The sequence below is a fragment of the Diceros bicornis genome, chromosome 13 (genome assembly GCF_020826845.1).
Source record: "Diceros bicornis minor isolate mBicDic1 chromosome 13, mDicBic1.mat.cur, whole genome shotgun sequence".
Lineage (NCBI taxonomy): Eukaryota > Metazoa > Chordata > Mammalia > Perissodactyla > Rhinocerotidae > Diceros > Diceros bicornis.
The window spans coordinates 11,129,020-11,148,973 of NC_080752.1; the positions used below are offsets into that span (position 1 = coordinate 11,129,020).

General features: G+C 36.5%; 1 protein-coding gene across 5 annotated transcripts in view; it reads right to left on the reverse strand.

The window, feature by feature from the left end:
• SPATA6 (spermatogenesis associated 6) overlaps positions 1-19,954 on the reverse strand; it is a 138,745-nt gene that overhangs the window by 51,007 nt on the left and 67,784 nt on the right. For 3 of the 5 annotated variants that reach the window (XM_058552359.1, XM_058552356.1, XM_058552354.1), the window contains 2 exons: positions 16,067-16,107; positions 1,885-2,072 (listed from right to left, as the gene is read on the reverse strand). In XM_058552359.1, coding sequence (XP_058408342.1) covers positions 1,885-2,072; positions 16,067-16,107 — 229 coding nt within the window. The remainder of the gene's footprint in view (positions 1-1,884; positions 2,073-16,066; positions 16,108-19,954) is intronic. The other 2 variants (XM_058552357.1, XM_058552355.1) reach the window with 1 other exon arrangement.

Here is a 19,954-nt window from a genome sequence, read left to right on the forward strand (position 1 = left end):
AAGAATTTTTGGAGACAGCTTCAATGAAGAATTTATCAACCTGGTAAGGGATAGGCTTCAAAAGCTGGGACAAAATTATATACAGGGAAAAAATAACACAAGACTAAAATTGATATTGTACTACTGTGGTAGACAACTGGAGAGGTCTGCAAAATATGTGAAAAGATAAAAAAATAAAACAGTATTTATAAAAACATATCCAAGGAGATACAGCTAAAAAAATTCTTGAAAACCTACAAATATGGCAAAGAACCTAACCAACAAAACCACATGTGCTTAATTCTAAAAGTAGGTAAAAAGAGAGTAGCACCAACTATGCATCTGAACATCTTAGCAGACATGGAGATCAAACAAAGTCCCCCGACATATTGAGATGCAAGTTACCAGACTTCAGCAGAAAAACTTCTCAAGAGCTTCTCTTGAACTTTTAAAGCCTAGAGATACATAGATCTGTATGTCTATAAATAAATATATAAATATATCTTTTTATCTATCTACCTACCTATCTTTCTATCTGAACTTGATGATCTCCATAGGCATGATTCTAATAGACTTGAAGCAACATTAATCAAAATTTCCTATCTCAGGATTAGGGTCTACAGCATACCTCCATTTATCCATTTTGAATGCTTACAGAGATAATGAGGAAATGGACAGACCTATCTGCTCAGAACAGGGATGTTTTAATACAGCCTCCAAACTGACACACTCTTGTTTGAGTCACTCTAGTCTGAATCATCAGTGTTGAGATGAACTTTTTTTTTTTTTTTTTTTTGGTGAGGAAGACAAGCCCTGAGCTAACATCTGTTGCCAATCTTCCTCCTTTTGCTGAGGAACATTAGCCCTGAGCTAACATCTGTGCCCATCTTCCTCTAGTTTATATGTGGGATGCTGCCACACATGGCTTGATGAGCGGTGCGCACTTCTACGCCCGGGAACCCACACACGAACCCTGGGCCACCAAAATGGAGCACACGAACCCAACCACTACGCCATCGGGCCGGCCTGAGATGAACTTTTGATAGACTCTCTATAGTTAATTTAAACTTTTGTCAGTTATGTCTGATGGCTCTAATATTCTGCAGGAATTTAGTGTGCTACTTTAGCTTTTTGATACCATCTGTAGAGATAGATTTTTATTTCCATGTTGTTGATGGTATATCTCTCAGGTTTTCAAATTTCTATAAAAGTTTTTAAAAACCCAGAGTTGTTGTTGTTGTTCTTTTGTTTTTTTTTTAAATTTATGACAACTCTTGTTTTCTATGTTACTAACTATTTGTGCGAGAGGCAAGAAATTTCCAACTCGGATTCAACAACAACAAAAACAGATGAAGAGGAACTATTTCTTTCATATCCAAATTATAACAAGTGTCTAACTTTGGTTGCCAAAGCATTTTTAGAGGGAGAGCTGGAATCTTTACATGATTAAGATTCCCTTGGGGAGTTGGGGGGAGGTTATTTGAGGAAACTAGATACCATTTACCAAGAATATATAGCATCACCATTACCACTAAAAGGAAAGTATAACCTATGCTATTTTTATACAGAAGCCATGTCTATAATAGTAAATCTCTATGAATCTACTAAAAACAAACTATCACATACTCTATTTTTCACTTTTATGAACTACAGTATTTAATTAGGCTTAAAGTGACCCTAATTAATAAACTCACTGATAGTTAATAAACTCACTTCAAGAGAACTGGGCTGGGGAGGAGTATCTAACACTATGTAATATGCAATATGTTCTAAATAAAAACAAGTAAGCCTCTTAAAATCAAATTGTCCTTTTACAAATAATCACTTCACATACATATTTTCTGCCTTCTCTTTTCTAATGATGATTATTCAAAAAATTAGTATAGACATAGAGCTAAGCATTACCTTTCCCTGAGAGAAGCTCGATTTAACACTGGGCTTGGAGAATGCTTGGGCATTGTTGAGGGTGCTGAATGGACCAGTAAGGTCCTCGCTGAATGCTGGGGCTTGCTACATGACCTTGAGCTCAAATACTCATCACAACTTTCCAAAGAGTCATCGAAGTCTCTCCCATGGGGTGTCCTGATAACCTGCTTAAGACATTATATATGTATACACATTATATATATAGTAACATTATACACACACACACACACACACAACCTTTGTAAAAGTACAAAAACCAAATATACCACAGCTATATTGGAAGGTAAATTTCAGAATGTAGCAGTCATTATTACCATTCTACGATTAAACATTAAATACATCTGGATTGTTCATTCCACATGTCTAAAATTTACAAAACTTTATCAATTCTAAAGGCTTTTGAGTAGGGGTGGGGTAAAGGTAGGGGTGTATGCGTAAAACAAAACACAAAACACATAAATTAATAATAGCCTAGTTTAACTATAAGGACAAATAGAATGGAATTCTAACCCTAATATTCATTCATTGCTTCATTTGTTCTGGGGACAAATAAATAAATCAGGGTAGACAAATTAACAAATTCTTTCCCTTGTGGAACTTATATTCTAGTAAAATTTACATTTTAGTAAGGAGAGAGATTTAAAAACACACACTATCCAAGATAAATAGGTAAAATATATACTATGTCAAAGGATGATAAATACCACAGGAAGAAAATAAGGCAGGAAAAGAGATAAGAAGTGCTGCGGTGTGGGGTTGGAGGGGTATGTAGGGAAGGAGCTGTAATTTTATTTTATTTTATTTTATTTATTTATTTATTTATTTTTTTGTGAGGAAGATCAGCACTGAGCTAACATCCATGCTGATCCTCCTCTTTTTGCTGAGGAAGACTGGCCCTGGGCTAACATCCATGCCCATCTTCCTCTACTTTATATGGGATGCCGCCTCAGCATGGCCCAACAAGCGGTGCATCGGTACGCGCCCAGGATCCGAACCCGGGCCGCCAGCAGCGGAGCACACGCACTTAACCGCTACACCACGGGGCCAGCCCCAGGAGCTGTAATTTTAAATAGGATAGTCAATGAGGGCCTCAAAGGGAAGAGAATGTCTTCGTAAAGACCTAAGGAGTAAAGGCCTGAAGACCTTAGTAAAGACCACAAGACCTAAATCATGGGGACATCTGTGGGAAGAGCATTCTAGAAAGAGAAAAGAATAAATGCAAAGGTTCTGTGGGGTGGTGTGGAGGGCATGTCTGATATATTAGAAATAGCAAGAAAGTCAGTAGGCTTGGACTGAATAGTAGGAGATAAGGTCAAAAGGGTAGATTTTAAGGATTTAGGCTTCTATTCTGAGCAGAGAAAAATATGCTCTTTTCTTTTTCTTTTTTTAATAAGTTCTCCTTGGCTACTATGTTAAGAACAGTCTACAGAGGGGCCATGGGGAGAGGCAGGGAAATCAGCTAGGAAACTATTACAACAAAATATGGAAAAGAATGCTGGCTTGGATCTGAGTGATAACAATGGAGGTGAAAAGTGATCAGATTCAGATGGCATTTGGAAGATAGAGTCAATAGGATTTGCTGATGGACTAGCTGTCAGAGGTAACACCAAAGTATTTTGGCGTAATCAACTCGAAGAGCTGTTCGTATGAATTAGTTACACCCTTCCAGCTGGAAGGGTAGAAGAGGAGGATACTAGGAGTCTGGTTTTAAACATGTTGAGTTTCACATATCTATTAATCATCTAACATATTAGAGTGGAGCTCAGGGAAGGGTCTAGGATAAATATATAAACTGGTAATTACTAGAGTCTAAATGGTATTTAAAGATATGGCACCAGGTGATATCACCAGGGAAAGTGAGCGTAAAATGAAAGAAGAAAATGTCTGAAGACTGAGCCCTGGGAATACTCCATTATTTAGAGGCTAGGAAACAAACTGAGGAGTGGCCAGGGAAGAAACAGGAGAATGCATCGTTCTGGAAGCCAATCAAAGAACATATTTCAAGGAAGGGGAGTAACTAACTGGGTCAAATATTGCTTATGCGTCAGGTTAGAAAAGACTGAGTGAGAATGGGCCTTTGGATTTTAGCAATAGGGAAGTCATCAGTAACATCAACAAGAGTAGCTTTGGTGGAGTGATGGGAGTGATAATCTGGAGTTGAGGTCAAGAGAGAATATGAGGAAGGAATTGCATTCATTTAACAAATATTTAACTTCCAGTCACTGTATTAAGTGTTGGGACTACAGCAGTGAACACAACAAAGTCCCTGCCTTTATGAGCTTATGTTCTAGCAGTCCTATTTACTAAATATTTGACCCTTAAGAAGGCCAATTTGACCTTTAAGAAAGCTACCTAAACTTTTTTCAGACTCATTTCTGTCCTATGTAAAATAGGTTAGTAATAGCTACCTTATAGATCTTACATCGTTTATTTAAAGTATCTTGCAGAATGTCTATGTGTATGAATGAGTTATACAATAAATATGTCATTTATTATTAAAATACCAGTCCAACACAGCTTTTTGCTTCAACACTACCACAATTTTCACTGCTTTCCAGAATTACAGCAACATATGGTGAGTCAGCAGTTAGCAGAGAGAATGAAGCTTTCATCTCAGAACCAAATAGCATGTAATTCAGATGACTCAGATACAGTCCCAAATAACTGACCAAGAAATATGTGATACAGATTGAATAAAAGAAAAAATTAAAAATTGCTCCATTATTAGCTGTTCACAGAGACAAAGTAAAAACACAGTCAATGTCAAAAATAAGATCAAAGAGGTCCATGATCAACAAATGTAAGAGTATACATTAAGAGACTGATAGGAAAGAAAAAAAAGTGCTATTATGCTGTTTCTAGAATTATATCCAAATATGAGCCACTTGGCTTATAATAGAGAAATTATTTTTTCTTCATTAATTTCAAGGCCAGTTGAGTCATGTCAGCTGGCAGACCATCTCATTTTTTGTATACTAAAATTTCTCCCTAAACTAGTTAGCAATGCTTTCAATAGAGCCTCTTCCAGGTGACAATAACTGACTTTTTTTCTATTTATCAGAATATTCACTGAGAATCTCTTGAACAAACAATATGCTGGCTAATACTCAGATCTAGAGAAGCACGGGGATTTGAACTCACAATCCAGATGAGACAGGGCACAAACAGAAAGATAACTGACAATGAGATACACTAAGTGTCAAACATGTCTTAATGACAATAACTGCAGCAGGAAATTCAAAGACTTCTAATGATCTGATTGCTGGAGGTCTCATGGAGAGGAGGTGAGATGGGAATCAAGGCCATAGGCAGAGAAAAAGAGGAGAAAGGGCATTCAGAATGGGGAAAAGGGCACAAGGAAAGACAAACAATGACTACAATCACTTGGCTATCTCTACAGGAAAGTAATAGGAGAGAACATCATAATGGTGGGGAGAGGCACATTCTGTAGAGAACCTTAAATGCTGTAACTCAATACTATCCAACACTTATTAAGCATCTTTTGCGTATAAAGCACTGAACAAGGTAGGAGAATACAATCATGGATAAATCTAACAGGAGACTTTAAAGAAATTACAATCCAGAATGGGAGATATGAAAAAACAAGTAATGATAAAACAATGAGGAAGGAAATTAGAACTAACTAGATACACAATAAGTAATTGCACAATGGGAACACAGTTGAGATGTATTCTTTCCGTGAAATTAGAGTAAATATTTGTTTAGGAAAGTTTTATATCTAAATGGGGGACTGGGAGGTATAAAGAGGGGGTGAGTCTTTGATAAGAATCCACTTCAAACTTTCAACCTCAAGATTTAGCTTAAGAAACATTTCCACAGCTCTTATGAGTTTTCCATAGGTTACTTATCCACTTCCAAAACCTAAATGGAATATTATGTCTTCGGCTCATTACAGAAGAGCTCCATTTCTTGGATGACTCCTCAAGCACACTGGCTTAGAGTCCAAAGACCTGGGTTCAAATCCCTGCTAGTTATGTGACCCTGAGTAAATCATTTACTCTAAGTTTCAGTCTCCTTATCTATAGACAGGGGAAATAATCTTACAGGTTTGCTACAAAAAATAAATGAGATAAAACGAGTAAAAACACAAAGCAGAGGGCTTGGATTACGAAAGGCAATAATATTTATTTCCTCTGTTTACAGCAATCTTCATATTTCAGCATAGTTTTTTGGTTTACATTTATGAAAAGAGTTGTTTAAATGCCTTCATTAAGACCTCAGAAATGTAACAATTCCAATATTACAAATTTTGAAATGTATCAAGATAAAAAATTTAATATTTTTAAGCCAATGTGAAACTGTTACAGGTAGAAAAGAAAATTTCATACATTAAATTCATTGTAATTACATAAATGTAATGTAATTATGTAAATGACATACTTTTCAAATATATGATATAATGGTTTGGTTATACCATACTTATGAAATAAGATTCCTGAAAAGTTGCTTACATGATAATTTAAATCATAACAATGGCCATAAAATTTTTATATTTACAGGAAATTCAAGGTCAAATTAACGGAAGAGAGAATTAACCACTAAGTACAGTAGAGCCAGGAAATTCAGTTATCCAACAAATATTTGTTGAAAACCTGCCTACTTAACGCCTGGTACTACACATCATGCTCTAAAACTTCTCCTTTGTCATGGGGCATAAAATTTAAGAAATAAATACAAATAATTCTAACAGAATTAGCTGGGAAGTAGTAGGGAATAAGGATTGTAGGAAAGAAGTGCAGTATAGGTACAACTTTCAGGATTAGTGGGAAGAAAGAATGGTTTTGATTCAAAAGAGAGAGGAGCAGATATTGGTAACCAAGATCAGTTTCTCAGTTTTGCTGAGAACATTCCTTCTGAATCCTACTTCAAGTGAATGATCAATTCCTATCTTATCCATTTTAAAAATTCATATGCTCAACTATCTGGTTTGGTTTAAGGAAGATTATTTTCTTTACACTGGGGAAGAATTTAGAAGAAATTCTGAAATAATGCAATGAAAATGATAAGTAACTCCTAAACGTATCAATCCTTCCTGGGGGAAAATTCCCTCCATTCTTAGACCACTCTTCTATGCATTTATATAAACAACTTGTTTAATCCTCACAACAACTTTATCAGGTAGGTATTTTTATTATCTACACTTTACAGGAGAGAAACTGAAGCAAAGCCAAACAGCTATTAAGTTGTAGGGGTCCCAGGCCAGTGACATATGAGAGATCTATGGCAGAAACAAGTGGAAAACTCCCACAGCCCAAACCTCACAGGATGCCCAAAAGGAAAGTCACACGGAAGATTTACTAATAAGCCAATACATAGAGCCAAGGAACGAATTGACAAACTGTTCCCAAGAAGGAAAGAAAACATCCCCCAACTAATTTTATGATGTGACTAATAACAATGCTATCAAACCATTCAAGGAAAGTAGAAGAAAGGTAGTTACAGACCACCCTCTAGTGACTCACTAATGACCATATATGGAAAAAATCTTAAATAAAATATCAACAAATTAAATTCAGGAATGTTTAAAAAAAAAAAAAAAAGAATACAACATGACCAAGTTGGGTTTATTCAAAGAATACAAGGATGGGTTACCATTAGAAAATCTATTAATTCACTACAAAAAAATCATTCTCAATTCAATAGATGCTGAAAAAAAGCATCTATTGATAATACTCAACATCCACTCATAATTAAAAAATATTCTTTGCAAACAAGGAATTACAAAGTGAACTTCCTTAACTTGCTAAAAGATATCTAACAAAAATCTACTGTAAATAACATTCATAGGTGTGACACTTTAGACATGATCCTATCAAAGACAGTATCAAAACAAGAGTGCACACTGTATTAATCTATGCTGCAGCATATTAGGCTACACTGCAGTAGCAAATTAAGTTTGAAAATCAGGTGGCTTCACATAATAAAGGTTCACTTTTTCCTGTGCTTTGTGGTAATACAGGTTAGCAAGAGAAATTACACTTCACAAAATAACCCAAGGACCCGCGCTGATGAGACATACTGAACAACTTATAGCTGTACCATAGAACATGAGGCCTCACTGTCACTGTAACAAGACAGAGTTTATCTCAATCCTCCTATGCTTCACCCTGGAAGGGATCCACATAATTTCCATTCACAGCCCACTCGCTAGAACTAGGCCCCATATACCTGCAGGAGGACTTGAAAATAAGAGAGAGGACACGAATAGCCAATAACAATAAATGTCTCTGCCACATCCACTATCAATCACCACTTTTATTCAACATTATATTGAAGATCCTAGTAAATCAAGATAAAAAAATAATTTGAAAGGCAGAAATAAAATGCATTATTTGTACATGTTTGTTTTCCTTTATAAAAAAATTCAAGAATATCTAAGACAAGAGTGTTATACAAAAATTAATTTCAAACCTATACATCAGTAAAACACACAAAAAATGTAATTTTACATAAAAGACTTTTTACAATGGGAACCGAAAGTATAAGTTTTCTAGGAATAAATATAACAAACAATATGTAGCACATTAGTGAAAAAGCATATACAACTTTAGTAAGACATGTGAGAACTGAGACCAGCTGCATTCACATAGATTAACTAACAGAATCAAGAACTGAGGCCCACCTGCGCCAACAGGACCCTACCATGAGTTCTAGGAAACTCTTGCCAGGAAAATAATGCTATAAACCATTAAATAACTTCATTATTTGCTTCAGGACGTTCCTATAAACCATTTACCTGAACAATAGTCTGCTCAATCATCAATCAGTTTCCTTCCTGAAACAACAGTTCTTAATCTGGGCAACCAGTTCCTTTCTCAGGACAATAGATCACTCAACTAGACAAATCCCTTCCTTATCAAATAGCTGTTTACTTATCAAGACTTGCTTTAAGACCCAACCTTTGTGTCCATTAATCCTAAACTTTTATATCACAAATTTTGCCAATTAGATTCCCTCATTAAAAGCCCTATCTTAAAACACTGGAGCCCAGACCCCAAAACCCTTTACTAAATATCTGTCCTTAACCTTCCCCTTTCAGAGATACTACTAAGACTGTAAAGTTGGTGTCCTCCCTTACTGCGTTATGTCATAAACTCAGCTTTGCTTGATAATAACAGATTATTCAGTTATTGTAGTAGTCTTCGTTGAGATGGCAGTTGATAATGCTGGAAGTCCAATAAGATCCAAATAGACTCCCCTTACTGTCACAGCTAAGACCCTCAACTAAGAAAGAGCATATTCCTCTGAGAATTCTTGAGCCTCCTTGAGCATCCTTTCTTGAGGGTCTCTCTGACTACAATGGTGAGGTAAGTGAATCTTGGTGTCGAGTCTGGGCTCTGATTTCCTTTTGTTAAAGCTCCCAAATGCTGAGTTACTTTGTCTTGTAGGAATGTAGAACCCTTTTAGTAATCTTTTCATTATTTAAGCAGATGTGAAAAATTGTATCCTAGGTGGAAATTTGTCTTATTACTAACAATACTAATGTCTCTCTCCATCATTGTCACTTTTTGTTGTGAGTCTATAAGAGGAAGTTCATAGGGACGTGAACGGGCGTAAGCTACTAATTCCATCCTCGAGCCAGGCTCTAGGACTGACAGGCTCAGATGTCCTCATCATACCAGAATCCTTACAGTAAAAACCTTTGCCCTGGGTCACTTGTCAAAATATTATGAAAACTTGCCTTAGTTTTTTCTTGTTTTCTCCATGGGAGAAAATGCCTCTGGGAGAAACTGCTTCTAAACCTTCTGTCTTCCTAGAATTGCAGGTTGGTCAGGTGTCCAACTTAAGACACCAACCACTAGGTGGGGGCTCAAGACATAAGGTGTATAAGCAACATATTGACCGACACATTGCCAGACTGTCACGTGTGTGTTTCAGTTTAGGTCTATGCCTCCTCCAAGTTAGATTCAATCTTCTTACATGTATTCACACTATAATTTTAAATCATACATTTATTGTTCTAAACAGCATTAATTTCACTCAGGATATTTTAGAATTACAGTGGCCACTCAAGAATTTCTTATATGAAGAAAACTGTTCATTTGAAAGATGCCTTAAAATGTAAAGGAGCAAAATCCCACACATCCAATGGTCTTCATTTCTTAATTGGCATGACAAAAATTTCAAAAAAATTTTCAGATTCCAAATATCGCTTCCTAAAAAGATATGGTGGAAAAAAAAAAAAAAGATTTGCTGGCCAAGGCAAATAAAAAAATGTGAAAATTTAAAGCTATATCTCTCTTAGATACCCTCACATCCCAACTCGAAAGAAACGGCTTTTGTCCCACTCTTCCTCATCTCCTGTCCTGTGCTCCTCAATTACCTCCGACTCCTGTCCTTCCTCCTGTCTGCTTTCCTTCCCATCTGACCTGCCAGAAACAAAGGCTAATAACTTCTTCAAGTTAAATCTCCTTCAGAATACAAGTGCCATATGGTTGATTTTTAAGCTCTGGTCTGTTTCTCAGCTGAAAGCCATTGTCAGAGACTCTGCAAAGTCTAAACAAGATAAACAGGAATTTGCTGCAGGATTTAGAATTCTGTGAACTCCACATTTTCCTATCTCAATAAATGGTGTCATCAAACATTGAGTTGTGAAAATCAGGAATCTAAGAGTCATTCTTAACATTGCATGGCTAAGCTCCTTTCAATGCTCTCTGTTTTCAAAGTTTTCCTGGCTACTTTTGCCTAGTTCCTGGAATTAAAGACAAACAAACAAACAAAAAACTGCCTGGAGATATTCTTCTTGAGAGCTTGTTAATTTTCAAATTACTATAAGTAGAAGAAGATCTTTATGATATTGAGTCTTTCTCTAGGAGAACACAGTATATCTTTTCCATTTGTTAAGTCTACTTTCCTATCAACATTAATCCTAACTGTCTAATATCTCCACTGCTAACGACCTCCATTACTACCACGCCAATCAAGCTATCATCATTTCTCACACTGACCATTCAATACCCTACTAACTTGTCTACTAGTATCCCCACTCTTTTCCCAAGTCAATCCATTTTCCATACTGCAATCAGGAGTGATATTTTCAAAGTACAAATCTAACCATGTCACTGTTGTTTAAAACAATTTCATTTGCTTCCCATTGTACTTAGGATAATTACCAAAATTCCTAACATGGCCTAAAAGACTCGATCCCTATCCACGACACCAGCCTCAATTTATACCATGTCTTTCACTTCTAGTAACCCCGGTTTTTTAGCTACCTAGCCACTAAACCTTTATAAATGTTATTTCCCCCTTTTCTCCTGCACATGTTCTCCCTCCTTTTTATGTAGTAAAGTCCTATTTACCTTCAGAGCTCAAGAGCAACCACTAACCCTCAAGATACTTTTTTCATTCTCCTTCACCAGATCAAATCCTCTTAGTATAAAATGTCCAAGCTAATGTGCATGTCCCCCATGATACTGATCACAGTTCCAAGTATAGGATTTTGTAATTTTGTTAATATCTGTCTCCCTCATTGAAAAATCCAAGAGGGCAGAGATAATTTTGCTAAATTTTTATTTCCAACCTAATAGAGTTTCAGTCACATCATCTTTCTTAAAGGGGAAGAGATAACCTGGGAGTGGGGAGGGACAAGGCATTCTAGGTGTGACAAGAATGGCTAGCTTTCCACCACAATTCATCTTTTCCTCCTCCAGAGTAGACTTATCGTTGAGAAGCAATCCTTGCATCTAGATGTGGCCATGTGATTAGTTCTTGGCAATAGAGTGTAGGCAAGAATACTATGTGTCAATTCAGGCCAAGGCTTTTAAGAAACACATATGCCTTCTCCACATCCTCCTTCATTCTCCACCATGTGAAGAGGGCAGCAAAGGTCTAGGGCAAGGCAAAGTCATAAGACGGGTCACTGCAAGGAGAAAATAGCACGCAGAGCAAAAGCACCCTAAATTCAGCTATTATGTGAATAAAAACTATTTTTCTATTATATTAACCTTCTGAAGTTTGGACGTTTATTTCTATAGCAGATAGCATTACCTCAACCAATTCAGAAATCGGTATCTTACTGTACTGGCTTTAACATAAATCTAAATATGCACTGGCTTATCACTCGGGTGCAAGAAGCAAAGGAATAGATATTTGGGGATGGAAAATTTAAGACCCACGTAATGCAGTGGCAAAATATTTAATAAAACTGTGACCTGTAACAGCTTGGAAGATAGACCACATAACTTTCAAGCTTATATCTCTAGGAAAATAGCTGGCAAGGACAAGAGAAGTAGTGTGTATTGGTTTTTACTTGTATTTGGCACGAGGTTTCAAGAAAGTGATGAGTTCAGGAAAGAACTGACTAGTTTGAGAGCAGAAATGATAATATAGTATAGAAAGAGTCTGGTAATTGAGGGGCTCTCAGGGTCAGGAAAAGTGAAAGCCAACTACTTGTGGACCCCAAAAGGTATAAGGTTAAGACAAAAAAAGGCTTTGAGCAACAAAGGCCCATTAAGACTTTTTAAACAGAGAAACTAAATCCTAAAACAAAGATCAGATTGAGGGGGTTGCTTCCAGTCCAAGCCTACTTTAAATGGCCCCAAGGTAAGTGCCGTTAAAAAGCATAAGAACCAAAGAAATAAATCAGACTTTAGAATTACATTTAGAAAAAAAAAACTTTGGGTGTATTTACTAACACATTCAACTGACTGGAGGCAAATAAATGAGAAGCCTATTTTATTTTTGAGAGAATTGCATTGCCTAAGATATCAAGAACCTGGCCCTTAAGAGCCTATGTCTATAAAATAGCTCTCAGGCCCAAAACCTTTTTTTCTTTAGGAAGACTGGCCCTGAGCTAACATCTGTTGCCAATCTTCCTCTTTTTCTTTTTTCTCCCCAAAGCGCCAGTAGATGGTTGTATATCCTAGTTGTAGGTCCTTCTAGTTCTTCTGCGTGGGACGCAGCCTCAGGATGGCTTGATGAGCAGTGTGTAGGTCTGGCCCAGGATCCGAACCCATGAACCCCGGGCCACTGAAGCAGAGTGTACGAACTTAACCACTATGCCACCGGGCTGGCCCCTACACCACATATTTAAAAAAAAAAAAAAGTATAATCTCTGTATTATACCTGTATTCCTTTAATATATGGTGTATCTTAAAACAACCTAAAATACTGTGTTTTATGTAGAGTTAGACTGGTCCTAATAATTATAAACATGTTTTTCACCTCCATAATGGTTGGTGAGATAGCTGAAAGCCATGTGGGACATGAGATTTCTTCATTGGAACTGTCCCACTCTCTGTAGAATATCTAGGATCCTACTCATTAAATATCAAGAGCACGTCCCCTAAATGACTGTAATAACAAAATGTCCCCATAAATGTCTAAATGCCACCATGAGGATGGTACAATCCCCACTGAGAACCAATGTATTAAATGAAGGCCTGTTATACACAAGGCTTATGGAACTACACATATGGGAGAGCAGAAGCCAACGATTCCGGGTGGAGTAATGGCAGAACAGAAAGAAGTGAGAGTAGAAGAATATGTGTATTTCTAGAACAGCTGGTTATAATACATCCAGACTGAAGAGAGTTGAATTTGGTCAAAACAACAGATAATGACCAAGCAACTAGAAATCTTCAAGAGAGAAGAAGCAGATATAATAGGTATAAAGAATTAGAAAAAATAGGATGCTAAGTATCCATTACTCCTCAATATACACCCTCCACTCAAGCAAGACCAGTAGTTTTTCTTTTCTCCCAGGACATTGTACTTATTCCAAACTCCAAGACTTTTTCAAGTTGCTTTCCTTCTGAAGACACTCCTCTCTCTTCTCTTGCCTATGCAAAATATATCCTTCAAAAGAACTCAGGCAAAGTCCCAATTTTCTAGAAAATTTTTTGCAAGCACTCCTAGCTTCATAACTCTTTTCCTTGTAGAAATCATACAGAGTTCCACTACCTGAATATTTATTAACCAGCTACTATATGCCTGTAGGAAAACAATCCTTTATTCCTTCCACAGAAAAGACAGCACTGTTCAATGCTGCACATGTGCTTCTATGAAAGTCTACCTCTTCACTACAAAGATAACCCTGTCAGTTCATTTACCACCCACTGCCTCACAAGGGCAGTGTGAATGATCAACTTCTACTCTAACTCTAAAAGTGAAGAATCCAGAGGTGAGGGTGGGGGGACATTAAAGATGGATAGAAGTGCAGTTCTTTAAAAGAATTCATTTGGAAAAGAGGATTCCAAATATATACACCTATCTTTAAATGGACCAGCCAATGTAGAGCTCGATTATTGTTAGCTTAGGATAAAAATTAGTGTCCTATAAACGTTATCCCTTTCTCTCCACTCTGTACTTTTATATATTTGGTTTACTCGTTTTTTCTTCATAATCCACTCACACAATATACATATTTTAGGAATCCACACTGTATGTCAGACAATATGCTAGCAATTACCAATAAGCAAGATCAATAAGGTCCTTGCCATCCTGGAACTTATAGATTAGTAAAGCAGGGAGACTTTAAACAAAGATAAAAATAAATATAACATTATAAATTGTGAAGCATGACTTGAAAGAAATGTACAAAGACAGGCTTGTCCTTCAGGTAGGACAACTAAGGTGGCTTCCCTGCACCCCATGCAAGACACTGAACATTATACTTTTTGACATGTGCGTGTGTGCATGTGTATGTGTGTGTGTGCAATGCATGCGTGTGTGTGCAAGAGCATATATATTACACACATCAGTGTGCATGTATGTGCGCAAATGTTTGAGTAAATTCCACATTATAGGGTGGGTCAGTACCAGGTGAATTATGCCAGGGCCACACTCCTCCAGGGACAGCCTTAAACAAGGGCACAACCCTACACAAACACTATACACACTACACAAGGAACAGTTCTATCTACGTAAGTGCTATATTCGTAGTCTACACTAATGGTTCTCAAATGCCAATCCTTCAATAGATGGCAGGACAGCTCCATAAGAATCACCTGGAAACTTGTTAAAAATAAAAATTTCCAGTCTCTATTCTCAACAATTTCAATTTAGTAGGCCTGGAATGAATTTTTATAAAGTTTCACCTGGTTGATTAAGACACAACGGTAGATTTGAGCCCTTAGTCACATGGTGCCTTGACTCGTTACCTAACTGTTCATATTTCTTTTATGACACTCAAAGCAAGGCACAGTAGTATGCTATTCAGTGTCAGTTAAGTACAAAATATATTGTTTTCAAGTAAATAAACAAAGGTATTATAAGGAAAATTATGCTCTTTGTTTTGTTTTCCCAAATATAAGGACACTTCTTATTAAGAAGCTTTCACTTAGGGACAGAAAAGACAAACTCTGAGGCAGTGCTTCTCAAAATGTAGAAGATGAACTACTAGTGTTATGGCAGATAATTTAATATGGTACCCAAAATGATTTTAGATGATACACAAGATTATTTTGCATGGTACATGGATATACACTAAACAACACTGAATCACAAAGGAAAATGTATTTTTCTTTTCAATTCTCTTTCAATCAGAAATCTTCAGTTAGCTATTGGTATGTCTCTTACACCTCTCTATCATTGCTTATCTCATTTTAAGAAATAGAGAACATGCCTCAGAGCCTTTGGAAAACAACAGTTATCTAGCCAGATTTTAGTAACATTGTTTTATTTTCACTGTATTTTTTAAGACTATCATCCATTTAAAGCATGTGATACTGATTTTTCACTTATACTGGCAAGATAAATAAAAAGAAGGTGAATTTAAAGAAAATAGCATAAATTGCATGCAGATGCAAAAATTATGAGGGTGCTCTATGAATGACTGAAATTTAGAAATACTACTGTGTGAGGTACCACCAAAAGTAACAACAAATTCCTCTAATTATTCAGAGAATAATTGCATAACAGTGTATATATATAAAATATACACTAATTATTCAATAAATAATTAATCCAAATGGATAATCAAAAGCCACAAAACACCTGCAGGAAGACATTCAATGAAGTTTATACCACCACTTGACAACATAGCCAAAATAATGCCATTGCATAATATGTCAATTATTGCTTATGCATTTTCTTGACTAAATGAATATGATAATCTCTGACTATACATATAAGAAATGTACTTATGCTCTTATATGAAAGCTAGGACAATTATTGTTCTTTAATTTATACTACATACCTTATATTCTTTGGGTCGGTAGCAACTCAGATGAGAATGATCTGGAAAAGGATGTACAAAAGAATTAAACCAAAAATATTTCATATCAAAAAGAAAATTTGATTTCATTTTTGATTTTTGCTACTATCACTCTGTTTCTATGATTATAATTCACATAGCAGTTTTCAGAAATATCTTAAAATCCATCAACAATGTTACATAAGCAAAGATGATAAGCAACAAGTTAAAATCTGTATCAGTTCTTCAGTAATTGATTTCAAATACTATTTTCATTAGAAAGGAGATATATGAATATAGACCAGAATAATTTTTAATTGATAAAGTAGTTTGTCTACATGAAGTGGATAATTTTTAGTTGATAAACAAGTTTATGATGAAATGTATTTGAATATATAGATTTGATAGATATCAGCAAACTACATGTGTTCCTATTCTTGAAGCCCATGCTAGAATCAAGCGAGTATAAGGGACACGGGACCAGCTGTAGATCGTGGTAGCATCCTTTAGTGTACAGACCTTGGGGAACCCATAGACAGGCACTACACCAGGCTCCAGTACTTCTTTGTAGGACCTTGGGCACATCACCTAACCTTTCTGAGTCTCAGATTCCTCAACTGTTTGATGTAACTCTTTCATAATATCGTTTGAAAGATTACATTAGAGATTACATGTAAGGCAATAAAACAAATGTTAACTATTATTACTAACACCATCATCAACATCATTACTATTGAATTCTAAGTCAAACAAGCCTAGGTTCAACTTCTGATTCCACCACTTACCAGACATATTACTTTGGTCAAGTTATATAATTAATCTGTGTTTCATTCCTCATAAGAGTATCAAGACAATGCTTACCTTACCTCAGAGAGTCATAGTGATGATTAAATTATACACCTTATGAAAGTCCCTGGCACAGCATCTATAACACAGAGCGCTATAAAACTACTCTAAATCTCTCCCTAAGATAAGGACCACTACATTGTACATGCAGATTTGGGGTTTTACTCATTACTTAAAGAAGTCAACTTTCAAGAATCAACTTTCAAGTATTATAATCTCTGTCATATTGACAGTCAAGCAAATCAGAACCATAATTTGCAATTCTACTTCATTACTCATACATTCTAGTCAAAAGCATTCCCAATATTCTGTATTTTACCTTCCCAAACAAACTTGTCCGGGGGGAAAAAATGAGTATAAGGATAGAGACATAGGACAGCCTATATTTGGTCAATTAATTATCTTTCTTTTACGGCACAAGATGTTGTCTGTTTTCCAAGTGTCCTGAACCATTATAGAGGACAGGTGAAAAATTAATATCTTTCACACAAGGCCACTTTTACCATTTAATTCAGTAAGATTCAACTTACTTCAGGTGCTTTTCAAAACTCAAAATAAAAACAAATCCCAGCACAATTCCTCTTCTGTAAAGTCTAATGTACAGCATGGCCACAAGTAGCAGAAGAAATAAAGAATGATAAGGACATACTGAGCTTAATTCTCCAAACTTTCTAACTTTGAAAATTAAGGTAATAATTTCTAGACATGGTATATATTCTTTCTGACAGCTAATGTAATATTAAAAGAAGCCATATATTAAAACTCTGGTATCTCTTCTGCTTTCCACAAACCATTTATAAACTTACCCTAATTCAGACATATTTACAATTTTCTTTCATTTTTACAAATTAAGCTGTTACCTTGATTTGAGGTTTCTCCATGTTCACATTTAATCACCCTTACTAACAATTAGGTACTAAATATATTCTAAATGCAGGAAATAAAAGTCATGGCCCATGGGAGTGAAATGCTTACAATTTACTTCGGTTAAGTTACACAAAGTTGAATAACAGCAGCATAAAAGAACAGGCTAAGTGAGAATGGTACAGGCAAGTAATGCTATTAAAAAGTTGCATCAGTGGGACATCAGTGTCATGGCAGAGTGACCTCTTCCCTTAGACTCTTGCTCCTAAGATACAATGAAAAGGACATTCATATACCAACAGAGGACATTCACACAACACAAAAGACATCTGAGAGACCCACGCAGCCACACATCTGAAAGTGAAGGTGCTGAATCCCCAGAGGAAGTGGAAGGAGGTAAGGGGATCTCCTCTCCTTCCCCCAATGGCAGTGACCCAGGGCGTGGGACCCTGTGCGGCTCTGAGAGGAGAGGGGGGAAGGGTGGCCCTCTGTGGGAACACCTTTGCTCCCCAAGTTCCCTCAAAGCCCATGGGAAAGCCCCACACAGAGGTGGCTAACCTATCGCAGGAGTGTCTTCCCAGCCAGCACCCCAGGAGAGCAGAGATCGAGGGCAGAGCAAAAATGCCCCTGGGATCATGGATGAAGGAAAGCACCTGTTCCCCAACCCACCACTGCAGCTCAGCTGGTTGGCCAGAGTGCCTGTGCACATGATAGAAAAGCAGCAGCTGTGAGCGAGAGAGCCAGGGTTGCAGCAAGCTCAGAATACACAGCTCTTGACCCCTACCCAGTGCTGGCAGGTGGAAGCTGCGACCAGACACTAATCACTATGCGGAAGCACAAATTCTTGCCATCAAACAGTATGAAGAAATATATTAATACTCCAGACCAGAAGGAAAATGACAAGCACCCAGAAATCAATCCTGAAGGCACAGAAATTTATAATCTAAATGACAGAGAATTCAAAACAGCTATCATAAAAAAACTCAATGAGTTGCAAAAAAATTACAGACAGAAAGTTCAATGAAATTCAGAAACAAAATTAATGAACAGGGGGAATTCTTCACAAAAGAGATTGAAACCATAAATAAAAACCATTCAGAAATGTTGGAGATGAAAAACACAATGGATGAGATAAAGAAAAATCTGGACTCCCTGAGTAACAGCTGATATTATGGAGGAGGGAATCAGCATTCTGGAGGACAGAAATATAGAAATGCTTCAGAGGGAGGAGGAAAGAGAACTAAGACTAAAAAGAAATGAAGAAATTCTCCAAGAAATATCCAACTCAATTAGTAAATGCAACATAAGGATTACAGGTATTCCAGAGGAAGAAGAGAAGGAGAATGGAGCAGAAAACTTGTTCAAAGAAATAACAGCTGAGAACTTCACAAACCTGGTGAAGGAGCTGGAAATACGAGAAAGAAGCTAATAGAACTCCAGATTATGTCAATGTAAAAAGACCTTCTCCAAGGCATATAGTAGTAAAGCTGACAAAAGACAACGACAAAGATAAAATATTAAGGGCAGCAAGGTCGAAGAAAATAACTTACAAAGGAACGCCTACCAGGCTTCCAGCAGATTTCTCAGCAGAAACCTTACAGGCTAGGAGAGAGTGGAATGATATATTCAAAATTCTGAAAGACAAAAACATTCAGCCAAGAATACTCTACCCAGCAAAAATATCCTTCAGATAAAATGGAGAAATAAAACTTTACCAGATAAACAAAAGCTAAGAGAATTCATTGCCACAAAACCCCCCTACAAGAAATGATCAAGATGGCCCTCATAGCTGGAAAAAAAAAAAAAAAAGAAAGGGTTTACAAAGCCTTGAGCAAGGAGATAAATAGGTGGACAAAGTCAAGAAATTGCAGCTCTCTATCAGAACAGGTTAGCAAACACTTAATAATAACATTAAAGATAAAGGGAAGTAAAACATCAAAAATAATGATAATCCTGTCATTTTAACCACAAGCTCACAATACAGGATGGAATAAGTTGTGACAATAATAACTTAGAAGAGGAAGAGGAAAGGGATGGAATTGGCTTAATCTAAGGAAATAAGAGGTTATCAGAAAATGGATTGTCTCATCTACGGGATTTTTTATACAAACCTCATGGTAACCCCCCAAAAAATAATCAGAACAGAGACATAAATGACCTATAAAGAGAAAACTAAGAAAA